The sequence below is a fragment of the Vitis vinifera genome, chromosome 3 (genome assembly GCF_030704535.1).
Source record: "Vitis vinifera cultivar Pinot Noir 40024 chromosome 3, ASM3070453v1".
Classification (NCBI taxonomy): Eukaryota; Viridiplantae; Streptophyta; class Magnoliopsida; order Vitales; family Vitaceae; genus Vitis; species Vitis vinifera.
Window position 1 is genome coordinate 3,560,275 of NC_081807.1, and position 21,935 is coordinate 3,582,209.

Genomic DNA, 21,935 nt, shown 5'->3' on the forward strand with positions numbered 1-21,935 from the left:
TATTTCAATCGTGAACTTCACATTTCTTAAAGTTATTCATGAAGTATGTAGATTTATGTTGAAGATTGAATATTTCAGTGGTAAACCTTACACTTCTTGATAATATTCATGAAGTGGACAGGTTTATGTTTTTCCTAGTGTAACTAGGGGAAAATAAAATTTTATTTTATTATTATTTTTTTAAAATGTCATTATTTTGCTTGTGTTTTTAAACAACATTTTTCCGATATTTACTTCTACTTTTATTTCTTTTGTTTTTTAGAAGTATAAATTAAACCTCACCTTAAATATGTTCTAAAAGTATATTTAATTTATAGTAATAAAAATAAGAATAAGAATGAGGACAAAAGGCTAATGATAATACCTTGTCGAAAGAAGGGAATTCAACGAGTAAGGTCATGTTTGTGTCTAACTAGAAAGCCAGTTCATTGTTATCATCAACATACAAAGTGTACAACTGTGCTCAATCAGGTGCAGTATATATTTCCATGATTAGACACTAGTGCTTTACTCCAATATCTACTAGCCCAGCCCAACAACCTCAATTTGAGATTGGGAAAGCCCCCCTGGTCACTGACATAATTTAGAAGTTAGAACAAAAATAACAATGATGGACAAAAGGAGTGTCATCCTATCATGCTGTAGTCTGCTGTCTGCTGATATGGATTATAGCTCCCTGGAACTTCCATCTTCCCAATTTGGTGATCATTTCCTTCATTTACCAATTAGGAAGGTAATTAAGGCTTTCATATTATAATAATAATATCATCAATATAACAGTATATCTTTGTTTCCTAGTTATGAACCGTATGACCTCAAAAGACTACATTTGTAAATGCTGATTTTTGGTACAAGAACAAGTGGAAGGTCGGAAAACAATCTGCATCTTCCATGCCAACAGGTAGATTTTGAATAAGCTTTGAAGTTATAGAACCACTCCCTCTTCCAAGTCTGCTCTTAGGTTTTCTACGTCATATTGGGCTGTCCATCCTCTGAACACATGGCTAAAACATCATCTTTGCATTCTCAATGAGCCAAATTCTGGAGTCATAATTAAGCTGCTCAGTAACACCTGCAAGGGGGAAATGAGCTGGTTTCAGGCAAGTCATAGAACTCATTGCGAAGAGGTGGAATTGACTTCCTCCTATATGTGAAACATTCCAACTAGATTTCAGATGGTCAAGACTTGATTGAAGATACATTTTCACAAACTATTTTGTCAAAACTAAATAGAGATTAAATAAGTCTCTTATCATAATGTAAGGAGGTTATGAGGCTGACCTAAAAATGAGGCGATGATCGACCCTTTGAGAGAGAAGAAGCAGGGACATCAGAAGATTTTAGGCAATTTGATTGTAGCCTCTTCTCATCTGTTTCTCCATTTATTTTTTCCCTAATATATACATTCAAGCCTACATGAAAGCAATTCAAAATCTCCCTTCATGCATTATCAATCCTGGCTTTAGAAATCATATTCCAGATAGAAGTGGATGGTTTTAAACCCAACTCTATCATCTCTTTAAGTAGAACAACTGCCTCCATCCATTTCTCATCCTTGCAAAGAACTCGTATGGTTGAATTATAGCTAGCAACATTTGGGACCATCCCATTCTCACCCATTTCTGTAAGCAATCTCAGGGCTCTCTATATGTAGCCCTATGGTAATACCAAACAATGTATGTAGCCTGAGTTCCACATTCTAATGGGGAACACAATGTAACCAAAAGCAAATTATTTAAAACACTACCTTTTTTCAATTCGAAACCATACAAATGCGGCACCAAAATATGCCATTGAAATTATCCAAATGAACATCAAATGCCCTGAAAATCCCTACATTAACTTTTGCACCAAAAGAAGCAAAGACAAGAAGATCTTGATGCAATTTCATAAAATCCACTTAGGGATGGCAATGGGGTAGGTTCGGGACGGGTTGCCCCCATCCCAACCCCGTCCGGTTTATTCAAAATAATTTTCATCTCCGTCCCATTTAAAAAATTAAACAAGACGAAATGGGTATGATAAATTCTCATTCTTGCCCCGCCCCACCCCCTTTAACTTTTTTTTCAATTTAATTTTAAAAAAAAATTGCTTTTAACATTTTTAATTACATTAAAATAAATATATTTTATAAATAATTAAATTATTATATTTTTATAACTTATTTTATTAAAAATATTTTATTGTTATCTATATATTAAAAATAGTAAAATAAAAATTAAATTAAATTAATTTTAAAATTTAAATTAAATTAATTTTATATATAATCGGGGCGAGGCGAGATGGGGGCAATACCGCATCGGGTTTTGAAAAAAATTCCTAAACCCATCCCAAACCTGTTTATTAAAATTGAACCCTATCCCATTAGGGGCGGGGCGGGTACAAAAAGAAACCCAACCCATTGCCATCCCTAAATCCATCCCAACACAAGAGTCCTAATCAATCTTGAATACCGATCCCATTGTAATTGATAAACCACATGGCCAAGTTGGAATAAAGATTGAATGTTAAATTATAAGATGAATAAGCTATAATTCTTTCATAACTATACAAATATCCAGAATGTCAAATTTTTAATTAGATTAAATTAGGATATAAGAATTTTTATATCTCAAATTTAAAATTTTTTAAAGGTATAAAATAAATCTAATTAAAAATTTTGAAATGTTTTTAAAGATATAAGATAAATATATATTTTATTTTTACATATAATTTTTTAATTTTAAAAATAAAAAACAGAAAAATAGGACACTAACAATCGAGTTGCAACATTTGATCCAAGGGTTATGTAAGAAACAAGCCCACCAACAATTGAATGGTTCAAAGTTTGGGCTGGCCCACTCGCAGCCCATTAGTGTAGGCTTTAGGGTTTGGTTGCAGCCCAAGAAGCCTCAGTCCCTGTTTACAGACGAGCATTCAATCGTTTCTTCTCTACATGCTACATTTGGATCGATCTCGGTTCGAGGTACTGCTCCTCTCTATTCCCAAGTCAATAAATCGGTGTGTAGGTCAGATACAAACGACAAACGTTTGGATACTGAGAAAATGCATCTAGGTTAGGCACGATCATTTGGATGCTGAGAAATGACTCGAAAGGAAATTTTGGACCGTCAAAACTCATTTCACTTTTTTTTTTTTCATTATATAAAGATTATGTAATTTAAAAATGTATAAATTTTTAAATAATTTTAATTATATTTAATTTTTTTTATTTATAAGAATACTAAATTTAAGAAAATCATAATCGTTAGCATTATTTTAATTATAATGTGGCCTTTTCTATCTCATAAAACATATTCTAATACTTAAAACGACGACGTTTTTCCTCAGTAGTGAATCCTAACGATGTCGTTTCAATATCAACCCTCTTCCCCCTTCTCCAAGCAACCAAGCCCGGTCCCACACTAAAAAGCAATAATCAGGTGCTTCTTCCTCGCGAAACATCCGACCACGTGTCACTGTTCCATTCGTTAGTTTAACAAGGGATCTCTGAGTTTGACCAATTCCATCCAGAACCAATACCTAACTGAAACGTCACCAAGTGTACCTAATTCTATCCAAATACAAAATACATTAAGAATATCAAACCGACCCAAACAGCATAAATTGAGATCCACTCTGTTTGTTCTCTCAGTATCTTTTCTCGCTGTTCATTCTCTGCGATCGAGGTGAGTTGTAATCTCTCAATTTTTCAGTGGATTTATTCAATTATCTGTTTTTTCTTCATGTACTTGGACATCTGTTTTCAATAGTTCTTTTTCCAGTTTTGATCTTTAATTTTATTTTTCTTTGCACATTATTTCTACGATTTTTGGTGATATGATCTCGTGCGGTCTAAATTTGCAGTCCGAGGAACAGTGATTTTGTACAAATTGATTGGCTGCTTTGGTTGTTTTGAAGATTTTGGGTTGATAAATGCGTATGGATAATATGTGTCAACCAAATGATTGAAATATCGGTTTTTACGGATATATCGGTACTTCGATTTTACGGATATATCGGAAATATCGGAGAAATATCGGTGGATATTTTTTCACAAATATCGATAAAGTGAAAATTATTTAAAATTAATAGAAATGCTTGAAAAAACTTTAAAAAATGATAAAATAAGTAAAAATACACATTTTAAAGTTATCTTGTAAGTGTAATTGACATATATATAATTAAGAAGATATTTTAAACAAAGATATATTGGTAGATTCGATATTTGAATTTTAAAAATAATATATATGAATTTTGAAAGTATATAGAGTTGGAATTGAATTAAAAAATATTTGATTTTATTGAATAAAAACAATTTATACATAAATATAATACATATGATATTACAATAGTCCTTATACTAAGGAAGAGATCGATGTGATTTCATTATATTGTTAGATGAAGATGACCTAATTTGCTGAAGATAATGTTTATTTAAAAAATTTTAAAATATTTTTATTAAAACATGTTTTATTATATTTTAAATGAAAATTAAATTAATTTATATAAATATTTTATTTAAGATTTAATTTTTAAAATTTTGTTAAAAACATATAATAACAACTTTTTTTTATTAATATTAATTTATTTAATAATCAAAATAAAATTCAATAATTTATAATTATTTATATGGGTAGAGAAAATTGCTCTCATGATTGGTTTTTTTTTTTTTTTTACCTCTGCTAAATCTAAAAATTAAAAGGGCCACCCTCTTCTCTTCTGAAGTTGCCCTCCAGCCGAGAGAATTCCCCTTTCCCCTTTTCTGAAGCTGCCCTCCAGCCGCTGAAGCTGCCCTCCAGCCAAGAGAGTTCCTCTTCCTAAAAAGACCTATCTTCCTCTGCCACTCTCAATCCTCGCAGGTACTAATCTAATCACGTTGATATTATTTTTTTTGCAACCCCCGTTTGATTCCCAAGAAAATCCATCCCCCATTTGATTTCCGGGAAAATTCATTCTCGTTTGATTTCCGAGAAAATCCATTCAAAACCCCCAAAGAAAACCAAAAAAATTGCTTTTCTTTTGCTCCCTGTATTTTCTGGATCTGTTTTAAGGGTCTCTTTGTTGTTGTGCCATTGGATTTAAATTTCACGAACCCTAAATCCACGATTTTTGAGCCAGATTTTGTATCCTGTGCGCGAAAATATCGGGAAATTTTCCGATAAATCGGTATTTCGCCGATATATCGGCGATTTTGCCGATTTTTTGTCGATTTTTCCGTCGATCATACAAGTATCTTTGAATGTTATCTAGTTGTTTTGTGTATTTTAATTTCTAATCTTTCTACTTTTCCATTAGAACCAATATTTTAATCAAAAACTCATATTTTTGCAAGGATAATATACAAACAAAATTACATGGAAATTGTCTATATTTAAAATAAAATATTAATTTCCATGATATTTCAATTTTTTTATTTTAAACATTGCCCTCTCTTAGAATTTATTAAAACATGTATCTTCACTTTTAAAATTAAATGTCTTATTGTGAATTGTGTGGTAAGAGAGAAACGCTAGGATTTTTTAGGATAAGGGGAGATCAAAAAGGATATTATGGGATTTACTTCACTTCTACTCCTCTCTATGGGCCTCTTGTAGTGTTGCTTTTAGAGGAGTTCCTCTTTTGTGTTATATAACTCAACTGGCTTGTGGTTTGTGATTCAAAAGTTTGAGATAGTTGGGGGTTATCTTTGTATATAGTTTTGGATACAGTTTCATGGTAGTTGAATTTAGAATATCATGTACAATGGTTGGGAAGCTTGTTAGCACGTTGTTTGATGATAATGTGCTTGAAATTTGAATTTGGAAGAATCAGTCATGAAGCTGGAAAAACTGTACTAGATGGTGGCAGTTAACAGACCTAGTGATGATGAAATTCTTAGTTCTTATTGGTTCTGAACTACACATTACTGGATTCCATTGACAGCTTAAATCGGGGCTAGGTGGGATGGGAATGGCTTTTTTATAACCATGAATGTCTGGGTCAGCTTACGCGCACCTCGACTAATCCCACGAGGCCCTGAAGTTAACGACCGGGTAAACCTCCAGTGGCCCTGAGGGGACTCGAATTTCCAAAACCATGTAGTCACTTCTTTAGGATTTTCTTTTTTGTTTTATTTTTCCTTTTAAAATAAAATAAGTGGCGACTCTGACTTTTCCAAAACTAATTTTTCATTGTTAAAAAGCGAGTCTCGCCAACAAATAAGGACGCACATGAAGAATGCGAGTCCACAAATACCCATTTTTCAGTTTCCATAGTTTTTCTTTCGGCGCCGTCCGATATCCGATATTTCTTCAAAATATCAGCGACATTTTCCGATTTTTCAATCCCTGGTGTCAACTATGTTCTCTTTCAGTGATGTTTTCTCTGAGACATTTCGTCGAACAATTATTAGTGATAATAGTTTTGATTCAACAATTTTTTTGAGTGTCAGTTTACGTTTTTTCTTATTTTTTATTTTTTTGAAAGATCACTTGCAGGTTGATTACTGGAGGCATTCTGTTATGTATTTGTAGGTTTTCTACTTGTGCATAATTTTTCCATTGAATTTGTAGTTGTTGAGCTGATTTGTGAATTTTTATGGAAACAAGGCAAGAGTATTTTGGATATTTGTATAGTTATGAAAGAATTATAGCTTATTCATCTTGTAATTTAACATTCAATCTTTATTCTAACTTGGCCACATGGTTTATCAAGTTGGTTTTCTTGACAATGGGATTGGTATTCAAGTAAGATTAGGACTCTTGTGTTGGGGTCGATTTTATGAAATTGCATCAAGATCTCCTTGTCTTTGCTTCTTTTGGTGCAAAAGTTAATGTAGGGATTTTCAGGGCATTTGATGTTCATTTGGATAATTTCAATGGCATATTTTAGTGTCGCATTTGTATGGTTTTGAATTGAAAAAAGGTGGTGTTTTAAATAATTTGCTTTTGGTTACATTGTGTTCCCCATTAGAAGGTGGAATTCAGGCTACATACATTGTTTGGTATTACCATAGGGAAGCCTTATCTGGGAAATTACAACTTATTTTCATGTATGAGGTTTTCATAACAGTTTAACTAGATGTGGTTCTTCTCTGAAGTTGTTAAATCTGTGACAAGCAAGATGAACTGGGAATTATCCTTATTTTGTTGGTAATATTATCTGGTAGTTGTATGATCACTACATTTCAGCATAGAAGATGCCACTGAAATCCATTCTATGCTTCTGGCTTGATTACTAGGAAGAAGGCAATCCAAAGAAACATAATCCTCTTGTTTGTTTGTGCAGTTGCTCCTGTAATAAGAAAAATGTTGTTTTTTATATGTGAAAAATTATCGGATGCATGGAATGAACATCAATTGCCATAATCAGAATGCTGATTGATTGAGTTTATTTTGATCTTGTTGAGAATAATGTACTCTCTATTCACTAAAGAAGCCAACTTTGTTTTTCATTGGTCTTAACTTTTCCTTTTTAATGGTACCATCTTATGAATGGAATCATGGTTTGGGGCTTCAAGGACTTGCTTGGTAGAGGTTTTTATGCCCTGCTTTCTAAGTGAAATGAGTGAGGCAGTTGGTGTACTTTGATGACTCTGCCATCACTTTTAGAGGCATTAGCCTAGGTTTAAGTAAACCCATTGGTTTCTTCACATAAATTCTTCTTCTATATTATCAGGGATGGAAGCTCAAAACAATCAACATGAAACACAACCGGCATCTGCTGCCAAGGCCCCAGTTGTGACTTCATGTCGAAAGAAGAAGTCAGATGACGCCACCTTTTTGCAGGATGTAAAGGATCATATTGATGAGTTCATTCATGCTTCTATGGATGAACACAAAACTTGCTTTACGAAGACTATTAAGAAGGTTTGTAGCAACTTCCTAAATCCACGCTCATACAGTCTATGCACAGAAATTAATCTTAAGCACTTCGATTTTTACTTTTTTGTTTCAGATGTTTGGAATGTCAAAGGTGGTAGCTGAAAGGAATTCTAACTCTGAGGGAGTTGAAAGTTCTCTTCCCCTCCAGACAACAATAGCCAACTAGAGTATCTTATAGTCATATGCTCTTTCAGCAGCCTGATATCTGTTTCAGCTATAATGGGTTTTTTTCAGGCTAACGAATTAGGATATATGTGGTATGCATAGGTTTATGATCGTACAAATAAGAGATTGTGTTTCAAAACCAGGTTTTGAATTACAGATTTCTGTGTTGTTAGTGATACACTAGGAAATTTTGTGGTTTTGAAACTTTGTTTTGTTACTGTAGGATTATCACATCGATCATAATCAGATACTATGTATTTGAGTAAAATTGAATGGAATTCATGGTTTGCCCCAAACTCAAACCTTCCTCCCAAGATCATGGCTGACTCCTTTGAATGCTTGTCTCTTACTGAAAATGAAGATTACACATCTTCTCTGGAGTATCTCAAATCTCATCTACCCTTTCCTGATCTTTTTCCATTTCCAATTTGCCTTCCACCGAAAATGAACTCCTGTTCTTAGTTGTGTGGCCTTCAGCTTCAAACTTTAGATTGGGCCTGGTTAAGGTTCAAAATCTTGGTGCTTCGATCTGGCCCCGCTTTTAGCCCATGGCCTTCAGTTCATCTCTCGTCTATGATCAATACCGAAAGCCATCAAACTCCCATGAAACCTACCTTGGAATCCGAGAACACATGTATTGTTAGGAAAAAAATAAAAATTAAATCAATTTACGTCAGAGCCTGGCTACACACGTAACACACCTCTATTTAGATTAAATGCTAAAAAAAAAATATTGTAGTAGCTTTAATAAGGTTTCCCAATTTGGAAATGGTTCAATCTACAACCCAATATATTGGTTTAAACTTTATCCCGGTTAGTCGCCGACGTGTGCATTTTGTATACCATTTGACTGGTGGTTGCAGGAACCATACCTGCCCCCATCCTTGTGAGCCATATCAAGTTCTCAACATCGCCAAACCATCCGTCCTATTTTTCAAAATTCTCCTACTTCTCAAGTACGGTCTTTTTTTTTTTTCTCTCAACCATTTCCTTAATTGCCACGTGGACTTGTACATAATATTATTTTTGTATATGCATAGTAAGCAAGGGATTTAGGCACACAAATATTGGATAGAAAACGATTTTTTGTTGAGAATTTATTTTGAAAGCAAAATATTTTTTAAAACATATTTGAAGTGTTTTCAATTATTTTTTCAAAATATTTTAAATAATAATTAATAATATAAAAAATATTTTGAGATTTTTTATGTTAGATATAAGTGTGTAGTAATTTCGGAGATGATGAATTGTAAAAATTATTTTTATATTTAAGTTTTAAATAAAATTTTATTATTAAAAATCAATGAAATCGTGATTTTCTTGAAATGCTTCGGAAAAAAAAATTTCTTTAGAGATTGGAACCTGGAGGTGGTGGGTGGGTCCATGGACTCGTTCCATGCAACCTTTGCTTCCATTACGTACATAATCTTCTGCTACATAGTGAAAGCGACAGGTTTTCCACAATATTCTATGCATTATATGTCACATCATTTTTCCTTAAAACTAATTTTTTTAATGTTTTTAATTCACAATGAAATTGCATTAAATGTTTATTTTTTATTAAATAAAAAACAATTAAAATATTTATTTTTTTCTATTAAATTAAAAATAATTTATTAATATTAATCAATATAATTAAAATGAATTTATAATTAATAAGTTTAGTTTAATTATATTAATTGATATCAATAAATTTTTTTTATTCAAGTAAAAAAAATAAACACTCACCTAATCTTTTTGTGTAGTTAAACTTAAAAAGGGTCTTATTGGTTTTTTTTGTTTTTTTTTATTTTTTATTTTAGTTTCATTATTTATGATTTAGATTTGAGTTTGGTCCGAATTTTCTAATAAAATAAACAAAAAGAAATCTCCATGTAAGATATGATGTGTTGTTCCTACCACCACGTGGCTAAATTTCATGGCCGGATAACGTACCTAAACGTCACCCGGCCTTTTATTTACTTATTTTTGGTTTCAAAGAAAAAATTTTCCCGCTTTTTTCTCATTCATGGCATCGGTTTTTTCAGATTCCCAATTCGGTTGGATCGGATTGCAAGGTCAGATATCTCCAAACCCTAATTCTGAAACTTTGATTCTTGTCTCGATCTCGTACATGTGTTTCGATTCTGATTTTATCAATGGAATGCTCACGAAGAAGAAGAAGAAGAAGAAGACGACAACGAAGAGAAACACATAGTACATATTTTATTCATAGGAAATTCATCGAAACAACAACACTAACACAAGAAGCAGATGACATGGATGCAATACTCTCTGCTTTGATACGTTCATAGAAGAAAACTGGAATGAGAATAGCAGAAAAGTAGTAGATATATAGGTAGAACTGCTACTGCGATTCTTGATCTTAGAACGGGAATAGCACTGGATCATTCTGGTCCGCGATCTGAATTTGTTGCTCAGCGGAGCTTCAGATTCATCATCCTGCATATCAAATTAATGAAAAAAAGACGAAAAAGAATTCAACGTTAGCTAGTAAGAAAGAAATCATGATATTTTGTATTAAGAAAACTGTGTACATAGAGCTTAATCAATGGTATTAAGAAAATTCCGTGATATTTTGCCGCGGGAAGGGACCAAAAGGGGAGAAAAATGGAGAGGGAGGGAGTGGGGAAGAAAGGGAGTGATGATTAGTTAAAACCATTACAGGGAAAGCCACGTGAAAAGTGCAATGCGAAATTGGGCCCATACAAAAAGGACCAGAGATCTAGGATGATTTTGTAGATGGAGCTTTGTCGGGGATCAATGTGTTTTTGTTAATTAAGTGTTTCCTAAAAGGCTAGCTGTGGCCACCTTTAGTATGTGGCTATCAGGTGGTCTTTATAGTCTTTATAATTTATAACACCTTCTGCATATGCCCTTGTTATATATGTCTTGGTGTTAAGATTGATTGCTTGTGTTGAATGGTTATGGATTCAGGGACATAGAGAATTTGGGTTGTGTGTACACATGGTAGAGTGGAAATCTAAGACCATTATGAACACAGGGCTGTATGGCCACTCTGTTGTGATAGCTAGGTGAAGGAATTATACTATATATTCTACCTCTTTTCCTGGTCGCTCATGTTGGACCGGCCACTAGCTCCGGTAGTCTTGTAATTGGGGAAGGGCACTTTGTCTGAGTCGATGCTCTTGATATCCTCAACAAGGATCTCATAGTGCCTCTTCACTTCCTCCACGGTTTTCCCACCAACAGCCCTGGCAACATTGTACCAGCGGTCAGGGGTGTCCTTGTCATACACTGCAAGCGCCTCTTCAAAGGCTTTGTTTTGCTTGGCAGTCCAGGATGAGCCAGAGCTGCGGGAGGACATTGAGCTGGATGCCATTTCTTAGGGTGGGATGGATGCAAGTTTAGGAAGTGTTGATAGGGAGGGAATACTATAGAATGGTTGTAAGGTATGGAGTAAAGGAGGGTATCAAGTGAGGTGAAAAAGGGAGGTTGCAAGAGCTGAAATTGAGGTCAAGAATAGTGAGAATGATGAAAAGAGTCAAGAAAGAGCTCTCTAGTCAAGAGATGGTTTGTGCAAAGAGGTGGCAATGCCTGCTATTTATAAGCTTCACGACTCGAGGGGGGGAGGTGAGGTATTGCTAATTGGTCTACAAAATTTGCCAAACTGTAATGATTTCTTTGATTGCCAACCACAAAATAAGTAGGACAAAGTGCAAGGTAGACAATCGTATCTCCAAGTACTTCCTTCTTTTTCTTTTTCTTTTTCTTTTTTTTGTTAAAGTTTTATTCTTAAAAAAAAGGGAAAATTCAAGTCCTTTTCTATCTTTTACATAAATATCGTTTACTGTGAAGAATGATTCTCTTTATCAAGCCCTAAGTGTGAGGAATGAATTGAAAGTTCTGAAAGTTGCAGTATCTATAAATCCTAAAAAATTCTTTGAGGTTTTGCAAAGAAACTTGTTAGCAAATTCATGTGATCTGCTTTCTGGGAATTGCCCACCGCCTGGATTATTAGGCGATTTCTGTGGGTTTGAGCCTGAGAAAAATAGTATGTCAATGGAATGAAGGACAGGTGGGGTAGGAAACTCAAGGTAAACTCCGCCGTATGTGACATATTAAATAAGATTATCATCTCCTGGAATGTAGACACTCTGCCCTCCGTGCCTCAACAGAGTTGTACTAGATCAGCATTACAAAAACAAATCACATCTCATGAGTGGACATGTTTAACTACTTAGTATCCTTAAAAAAATTAGTTCAGTTGATTGATTTTAATTTGCCTCTGGATGTATTCATTATCAATCAAATTGACAGTGGACAATTTTTGCTAATCAGAAGGCAAAATTCAAAGCACTGATTTGACATTATGAAGATTAAAGTGGTGGATCCCAACTGTTTCACTATGCCAATCTCACAAAACTGAGGCGGTAGAAAAGGCCAAGATGATGGAGGTAGGAGGTGATGCTAATCCGACAAAAAAGTTTCCTACGTGTTTTATTCTCTTCCTTACATGGTCTTATTGGGTTGCTAAGACTTTTAACCGACAGCAAATCCAATGACGGTACCAAAACTTTCTTACTTTCACATGCATGCCACAGTTCACACAGTTTCACCTTTAGGAGCCCTGTAGAAAAAGAAACCTTTATGTTATCTTCATTACAGGAGATTTTTTGTGTAAATTGTCCTGAACAATGCCAAGAACTCTGTATCTGGCTGACTGGATGTGTCCGTACAATGATTATACTGTGTGTTTTTTTTTTTTTTTCTCAGAAGAAAGGTCCACACGTGTTACCTTTGCAGTTAGGACCCCCCCACCTGAATACAGAGTTTTTCAGAGATGGGGGAGCTTGCAGGCACTTGGCTTTCTATCTGATAGGTGTTTGATTGCTTAGACAAAAATTTCTGTTCCACCCATTATTCAAGAATGACTTTGTACTCTGAGGATGCCAAATGTACTTTCTAGATTTCTTTCTATCATCTATTTATTTTTCTCTGCAGATAGGTTTGATATCGTCAAAAGTTGAATGGGAGCCCTCTAATCAATCTTGAATGCTAATTAGGAAATGAAGAACCAGATTTGATGGATGCTAAGCTTTTGCCTTAGCCCATCATATTACAGACACTTTGTTATCATTGTTCTGTTGGCTGTGTCTTATCAATCAAGGAAACATCAATATAAATGAAAACAACACCATGTTTTCCTTGATTGATAAATAAATTAGAAAGGTAATGTGGAATTCATGGCCCACTATATGATTAATCATTAATCATATCATCATAATATTTAGAGCAACTATGGTTCTAGGCCTTGCAGATAAGGCAAAGGCAAATTTGAAAAGTGTGTACTAAACAACAGTGGGGAATAAGCCATTTTATGATAACTAGAAAGGATTTGATACTTTCTTGTGTTAAACACATTCAAAGAATCTATTGAGAGATAGGAGATAAAAGACCACTATATATAGCAAGGATATCCAGAAATGATTTGTTTGCTTTGTTGTTAGCTGTTACTTCACTATGGTGGCTGGTTTCACTTGGTTCATAAGGTTAGCCACCTTTTATTTGATTTTTAACTCGTTATGGGGTATATTTCATTGCTTGCTACTGCTATTTTTGGTTATCCCTCCCTTAAAAGAAAAGTGATTTGAAGTTTTACTTTTCTTGGGTGAACAAATTGTTTGAGCCCAGTTGTCTCATATATCAGTCTTACGTGTATATTTGTTGATAATGAAGATCTACAATTCGTATCCCAAACTATATCAGGTCAGTCATGGGCAGCCAAAATGTAATAATTTCAGAGAATCTTTTACTGGGGCCAAATGCAAGAAGTACTTTTGGCCTGGTCGAGTTGCTTTCCTCCATGTTTAACCACAGAGACATTAATGCAATCCCATTTTAGACCAGATTATATCAAAAGATTAATGTGTTTTCAATCTATTGACCAGTCCATTTCTCTGTCTCTTCCTAATTATGGTGCCTAATGTTATCCTCTTTAAGAGAATTATCTCAGTTTACAATATTGTAGGCTCTAGTAGCATCCTAGCATTTGAAGAGACTTTTCTTATTGATTTCTTTGAGATTATTAGGTTATTTGATTGAAAGTAGAGTTTCCTACATGCTGTCATTGCATTATTTATTGTATTTGAAACCTGCAGATTGCAGAAACTCCTTTCCTTCGAAGAATTTATTCATATTAATGTAAATCTGGTTTAATGCTAGTATATGTTGAACACTACTATTAGTATTTACATTTTAACATTTTGCTAGTTGAATTTTTTCTGCTTAATTCCCACAAGGCTTATAAATACCACATGTTGCCTGATTAGGTTTCCAGGAAACTAAATATCTGTATGGAAAACTGTCAGATTTCAGAGGTCGGTTGAATGATACCATATAGCTTTGGGCTGCAAGTTGTCTAGACTCTAGAGTAGCCCCAACCTATGGGCCCATAGTGTGTAAAATCATGCAAGTAGGCTACGGTTTAGTCTATTCACTACTAGAATCCATGGAAACAACTCTCAAATCTGAGTTAAAAGGAATAAAATGAACGGGGCAGGAAGCTTCCATAATTGAGATATGGGGTATATACTGCACCTTCAAAGTCTTGATAATGTTATTGTGTCCCCTTTAAGTTGCCAAAGAAGTTGATATGTTGCATTTTTAACCTACTAGCAACTTTTGGAGACGAAAAGACTAAAGAAATATGTAAATCTTAGTATCTTGAAAAATTATAGGCTATGTTTTAGTAATAGTATAGCTATCTGTTCCAATCCTTCACTGATTTTATCAGTACATGGTGAAACAACTTGGCCTAAGGAATTTTCATGTCATTTGTCAATTTCTTCCTTACAATTTTGGATTCCCATTGCCAAATGAATGTTCCTAATGAGAAAGCAATTTTCTTACTGCTAGTGAAACTTTTTAGGATTTGATATATTGTAAATGAATGTGGCCCCAATTGTCAAGTTGCACAAGTCCTGGTCATGGGATACCGACCACATGTAGTGGGGCTGGCGGTGATCATTGGTTGAAAATTACTTATGCAACTTTCTAGGAATCTGTACGAAAAGAGTGATGCCTTGAGATGCACCTTCCCAATGATATTAAGAATCCTTATCATCCAACCTCTATCTCCTCTTGAAAGTAATATCTGTGGATTCTTCTATGAATGTGTGTTAAGTATGAGGACTATTCATCTTCTGCCAGTGGTCCTTCCTTCCAAGTTGAAGAAGTTGGGTTACACTGCACTCTAATCATTCCAGAATTATAACTGTGCTTAATGATTTCTTTGTGTCTCAATGGGTTGATGCAGAGAGTAATATATGCCTTCAGGCTTCATCAAGATTAAAACTTTATTATTTGTTACAGGACAGAAAACTAGGAATCTTCAACTTTTTTTAGGGAGGGGAAAAAAGTCCAATGATTGTGCCTAGGCACTGGCCCCACCTTGGTATACAAAAGCAAAAAGATATATTTTAAAGGGAATCTTCAAACATTTGGGAAATTTTAATTAGTGGAATTAGCTGTGACAAACATGGTAACCTTAGCTTTAATGGAGGACATGACTCCAGAAAGAACTGAATTATAGAAAAGGAGATTTGTGAGACCACCCAAGTAGTTGGACTTTGGGTTTTATTGAGTTAAAAAACTTGGGTCTTGGAAAGGGGAAAGGATTTTGTGAAAAATTTCAAGTTGAGGAGAATTATGCTAAGTGGTATGCTTCTGTGTGACTGAGAATTGTACAACTCTCCTACTTGTATGATAGGCATTTGTTGGTGTGTGTGTGTGTGTGTGTGTGATTCTAAGAGGTAAGCCTGAAGCCATATAGAAAGGCTTTAAGTTGATAATATGTATGTGGCTAGTAGAAGTTGGATAAGATATGGTGCTCCACATAGGACTAGAGCCAAGCAAAAAGGAAAAGAAAAAAAATGTAACAGATAATTTCTTTCACTTTGGGTGTGGCAATGAACTTGTTATCAACTTGTCAAAAGATCATGCCACGAGTATTGGACTAGAATTGACTGGGTTTGAGGACAGAAACCCTTTCAATTTCCTAACTGTAATTAGACTGCCACATACAAACATCACTATGCAAAAACTAGTGTTGGAAGAGTCAAGGAGACCACAGCAAGATATTGTGGGGCATGGATTCTCCTATCCTCATGCTGATCTTGAATTGTCATTCTCTTAAAAGGGTAGTCCAAAGTCAATGATTTTGCTTTTTGTCTCCTTGGTGCATTTTCCCTTTTTTTTTTTTTTTGTGTTACACTTTCATGGATGGAATAGTGTTCTTTAACATGCCATTTGTCTCTAGTTTGTCCTCATGAATTTTTAGCTACTGATTATCCTCCTGTGTACAATCTGCCTTTACTAAAGTACATCAATGGAATATCTTAGCACCACAGTACCTTAACCATATTTCTCAATAGCATTTGAAACTTTTTCTTTTCCTTTTATCATTAATGATTTTTAGTTATGTTCATGAGAGGATATATGGATCATTTGGTCTTGAAAAAATTGCTTTTGCTGCATTTGGTTTCTTTCTCACCCTACAGTCTTGTAACGTCATCATTCCATGGAGGGAATAATTGATACGAGAACAAGAGTATCTTTTATGGCTGAACATCAGGGTTAGATTATTGATGGTTGTGATGGCTAAATGAAGATCATATGCCGAAAACTTTACTAGTAAATTACAGCCTTTTCATCACTCAAAAAGTTTTTCTCCTGCTTTTCATTTGGGTTTAGTTTGGGGATTTTCCATGGAGTTCAGGGATTAGAAAGATAGACCATTATGAAATGATGTGGAGATCTACCCTTTGTGCTGTGGTCATCTTCTGTACTTTCATATTTTCTTGGAACTGAGATTTGAAGAAATCCTACCCTGTAGGAGACTATAAAGTTGTATTATACTTGATAATTTGTATGTGCAAAAAAAGCCTGCACTAACCATCTTAAGCCTAGGTTGTGACAAAGGATATTTGAGTTTGTAAAGGTCCTAATATCTTAACCTCCCCACCACTCCTCCCACCACCGCCAAGAACAAAGATAAAAGTATCTTAGATGCATGATTGGCAGTGGACTCAGTATCTAGTACAACGAGGGTGAAGAATTTCGAGTGGATCGCATCACAAGAACACACAGATTTACATGAAATGATAAGGCTCTTTAGACTCGAAATATGAACTTCAATCACAACACATAGCATTTTCTATGACTAGGCAGTGGCCACAGGGTCGGCTGGTAACATTGCATGGCTGTTGGTAAGAGAGCTAAAATAGAACTTATGCTGTACTCAATGATACCTTTTGATTTTGATGATTCAAATATTTGAACCAAACATTTGACATTTGAGAATTGCATTCTTTGCCGAGTATGCATGCTAGTCACTCAACTGAATGGCTCCATATCAATATTGTTTGAGATCTTGTTTCAGTTCCTCATCCAAATGCCGATGATTCTCTTTTGTCCTTTTCAAACTTGTGCTGCCCTGAAAATCTGGATTATGGGAATGCTATTGCAGGAGTGATACTAGAGAAAGACACTGGACCAGACTGGAACAAGAAGCGGTTCCCCAGGTTATTTCTCATGGCCATGAACAAAGGAACAATAGTGTAAGCTTCCATCATATCAAACAGAAAAGGTAACCCAGGATTTTATGAACACATGAACCTAATTTTCCAATTGATTATGAAATATAATCGTAACAAATCATTTTTTTCCATGTAAATATTGTTCGTTTTAAATTCAATGAACCTTTGTAGCTTTAAAATGTATTTACACAGTTAAGAAAAGCTCACTACATTTGCAATATGACATTAATGTGTTAATACATTTTAAAGTTGTAAAAATCTATTGGGTTTAAAACGGACAATATCTACATAGTAAAAATCGGACTTTTAGAGTAGTTCTACTGTTATTCCACAGGAACATATATATCATAAATCACGTGAAAACAATTGCTTGGTTACCACCCATTTATCTTTCAATCAAACTTGAAACTGAATTGCTTTCTTGAATGCGAAGCATCATGAGACACATAATTTACTGCTTGAATTATGGATGGCCTAAAGTCTTAAGGTTGGTCGCTGACTCAAGAATAATAATGATAGTAAATGACTAGCAACATAAAGCTCCTTTCAGAGCCTATGACAAGGAGTGGGGTTTTATACTGAATATTAAAGCTTGCATGAGCCTGCTATTCATTAATTTTATGTCTCCAATGCCCACCATGAGAACGATTCGATTGTGCTTTTCTAGACGAAAGGGCGGAGTGTTTAAAAAAAATATTAAATTATTTTTCAAAATACTTTAAAAAACATTTGAAAACACCTTTAAATTATTCTTAAAAACATCTTTTCAAAACCGACCCTTACGAAACCAACATCCTTTACGGCTTTACCACAACTTTTACATAGCTATCTTTTCTTTTTCTTTTTTCCATTTTCTTTAAGCCCTTCTTGCACTTTTCCCTTTTTGCCGAAAGAGAGGTCCTTTAAAATACTGTTTGGGCTTTCAATTGGGCTGTGTTGTACTGGGCCTCACAGCATCCAACAAGTCCAGTCCAAAGTTTAGACGCAACGATGTCTTTTGGGCCCAGCCGCTTTCATTTATTGGGTTGTATCCTCGAATCTTTAGGTTAAGTTGAGGGGTTGGGCGGAGGGCAATTTGCCTCGAAACTATAAATAGCCTAATGTTGGCTATTTATAGTTGTTTTTTTTTTTTTTTTGGCCAATGACCTGGTTTGAATTTGGATACAATCCAATGGTCAGAAATGTTTTATAAAGGCTATTTTGGTTTAAATTTGTCTATTAAAAGTGGAAGTATTATTATATTTAAGTATCATCTATCACGTAGAAACCCATTGTAACGACTCGTACTCAATCATGTAGATATTATTCGCTTTGGGTCAAAAGGGTCCTCACGGCTTTAAAATGCGTCTACTTGGTTAAGAGGAATCTTTACATATATAGTGTCAGGAACTTTCTCCCATATCCGATGTGGGATGTCACACCCATTTTTGGACATAAAAAATGTCCAAATGCAACTCTTGAAGTCAAGAAAGAGATGAAGGTGCTAATAATGTAAAAGGTTAAGGTAAAAGCAAAAAACAATTGAACATATGAATGGAAATTCAAATTGAATTGCGTGGGACAATGGAGAAAAATCAAAGGCAAATATCTACATATACTCTATTGATATGCACCTTAACTTGTTAGAGGCCTATCAAGCTGTAGTGTAAGCATTCAAGGCTATTTAATAGGAAAGACAACAATAGCATGCCTTCATTAGAAGCAAGTGCAGTGTTTAGGTAGAGGCTGTCCTAGTGATGCACCATCGTATATTTTATGAACACAAAGTGTTAAGAATCTCAGATCCAATATTATAAATTCCACCATTATGCTACAGATCATCTAGTGCGAGACAAAAAAGTATTAAAGATGTATTCAAATGAGCTTTTATCAAAGAGACCATGTAGTTGCATATCATTATTGCACATATGAGTTTATCAACTCCTTATGAGATTAAAAAAAAAAAGTATTTAGAGATTAATTACAAAGAAATGCAAGCTTACATAAATACACGAAGAAACAAATGAAAGACTTATAGATGTGTCATAACGTGCAATGGATGGATAGGGTCCACAAGGTTAAACATCATTAATTTCATGGTGTATTCCAAAAGTATCACATTCTTTCTCAAATTGATTGATGCATCCAACTAAATCAAGGACCAAAATATATATATATATATATTTTGTTGAAAGATGTTGTGAAATATGTTGGCTCAACAAATGTGGTTTAGATTGTCACAATAGTTCAACATTAATTAAGGTTGAGAAGAAGTTGATGTAGAGATACATTGTATCATTTTAATTTTTGAAGACATTAGAAAATGACAAAATGTTGTAGATATGACAAGCATGACTACAAAGATGATTAACTTTATCTGCAATCATGATTGGTTACTCATTTAAATGAAAAAATATGTTGTAAAGATATATCCTAACTTAAGACAATAAGATTTGTCGGTAACCACATAGCATTAGATAATATTTTTAAAAAGATGGTCGATTTAAAGATATTGTTCATGAGTGATGAATTGACACATAATAAACTAAGTCATACAACAATTAAAGAGAAGTGGAAAAAAAATGTTTAACCACCCTCTTTGGGATTAAGTGATAATTGACCAATTGTAATGACAATTTATGACCCATTATATGTTGTTATTTGAATCATGAATTCAAGTCATTCCCATAATATCCTTTGTATACAAGTTAGTTTGTCTTATGAAAGAGGACCTCAAACATATAAACAACACGACTTGAGTTCAAAACATCTTCAATAACTAATGAGATAAAACACTCGATCATTCACTTATTAATAATTATTAATCTTGATATTTGTAAGTTTAAAATAATATTAAATTTCTGCTAATTATATTTCAATTTTGTAGCATACTACCTCAATCTAAGATTTGAATATAAGGAGAGTGTTCGTAGTAATCCCAATCTAATTGGCATTGTACAACCATATTTGCCATATTAGACCCTACTACTAAAGGCCTTATTAATTTGGAAATAAGGTAACTTTGATGGTCCTATATTTCAAATCATTTAAATTACAAATTCCTTTTTTATTATATTTGAAAGTTCACTAAATGTTTATTGTTATGGTAAACATGTAACTTATACTCTTTCAAGGTGCAAGGAAAGGATTAAATGATCTAGCTACAATCATTTCTACGACAAAAATGATTCATAATGAGAATTTGGTGTAGATAACAAAAGTTGAATGTTAACATCAAAACACTTTCATTATCATAATATATTAATTTGAGTATTCATTTTTTTTTCTTTGTTTGTAGTTGCATAATGGTTCATATATGGGAATAAAGCTCTATGTTGAGAAAGCTAGTCGTTTGGATTCTGTCACAACCTACACCATCTTTAACTTGTGAGAGGAATTGGAGCATATTTGCCCTAATCTATAGAAAGCAATAGAATTATTTTGTCAACTCGAGGATTCGGTAATTAGGTTTTTTTTATTATATTATGAAACTAAAGTTACAAGATATAGAAACTAAAAATGATCAAGTTTATAAAGATAGGTTTCCTAGCTCTCTTAATTTTTTTTAATCTAAATATATATATATATAAGTAAAATAGCTTCAATTTCATATAATATTACTTATTTTGTCATTTCTTAACTATTTTTTAATTTTAATTAATTTTTGTCTCACTAGCAATTTTTATCCAATAATTTCAATATTTTCATAAAATTCAATCACTATTTTTCAAATTTTCCATCATCTTTTCCTCCATTACTAATGTTTTCCTTCTTTTATATATTACTAAGTTGGGTTCATGTGCAAGGCATGTGAACTACTAGCTAATAACGTATTTTTTTATATTTAAATTCAATTTTAATTATGTCATAAAAATTATATATTAAAAAAATTATGTCTATTTTATGATTGTATTTGAATATATTTTATTTTAAAATAGTTATATTTATGTGACGATTATGTTAATAGTTAAAATCGTATTCATTTTTTTTTGAGAGAAAATAAGATATCATGTAAACTACATTAGCTAGTTGTATAAAAATATATATATATATATCAAGTATTTTATACATGTCAATTTCATTCATCGCTTTGAAAGAAACTAATATTTAAAATCGTAATTTAATTTAATTTTCAAAAATAGTTTATTATTGTCAAAAAAAAAAAATGATTTCGAAAACAATTTGTTTGTTTTGTGCTTGCAAAAAATAAGTTCAAATAGTAGGCTATTTTTTTATAATAAAAGATTAATTCTTTTATTATTTTTAAAAATTATTGTATAAATTATCTAATTAATCTTTTATTATTTTTAAAAATTATTATATAAATTATCCAAAAATACATAAATAATCCACTTTTCCTTTGCAAGTCTCCTTTGATTTTTATGTC

The 21,935-nt window shown here is 33.3% G+C and overlaps 2 protein-coding genes and 1 long non-coding RNA gene across 4 annotated transcripts; 2 read left to right on the forward strand and 1 right to left on the reverse strand.

Annotated features, from left to right (window-relative positions):
* Positions 1–3,505: 3,505 nt before the first annotated feature.
* LOC100853783 (uncharacterized) lies at positions 3,506–8,323 on the forward strand. 2 transcript variants are annotated; one of them, XM_003631614.4, is made up of 3 exons: positions 3,506–3,668; positions 7,639–7,829; positions 7,918–8,323. In XM_003631614.4, the coding sequence occupies exons 2-3, from the start codon at positions 7,641–7,643 to the stop codon at positions 8,008–8,010; spliced, it is 282 nt and encodes a 93-aa protein (XP_003631662.1). In that variant the 5' UTR covers positions 3,506–3,668; positions 7,639–7,640; the 3' UTR covers positions 8,011–8,323. The 2 variants fall into 2 exon arrangements, with proteins under 2 accessions (XP_003631662.1, XP_003631661.1); XM_003631613.4 differs by lacking the exon at positions 3,506–3,668 and adding an exon at positions 4,687–4,841.
* Positions 8,324–9,870: 1,547 nt separating this feature from the next.
* On the forward strand, positions 9,871–12,948 carry LOC104878810 (uncharacterized). The gene is made up of 2 exons (XR_002029775.1): positions 9,871–10,066; positions 12,312–12,948. It is a non-coding gene; the product is annotated as an uncharacterized LOC104878810 (long non-coding RNA).
* LOC100853747 (protein RADIALIS-like 1) lies at positions 10,192–11,563 on the reverse strand. Its single transcript, XM_003631612.4, has 2 exons — positions 11,072–11,563; positions 10,192–10,451 (listed from the first exon to the last, which is right to left on the reverse strand). The coding sequence occupies exons 1-2, from the start codon at positions 11,350–11,352 to the stop codon at positions 10,427–10,429; spliced, it is 306 nt and encodes a 101-aa protein (XP_003631660.1). The 5' UTR covers positions 11,353–11,563; the 3' UTR covers positions 10,192–10,426.
* Positions 12,949–21,935: the final 8,987 nt, after the last annotated feature.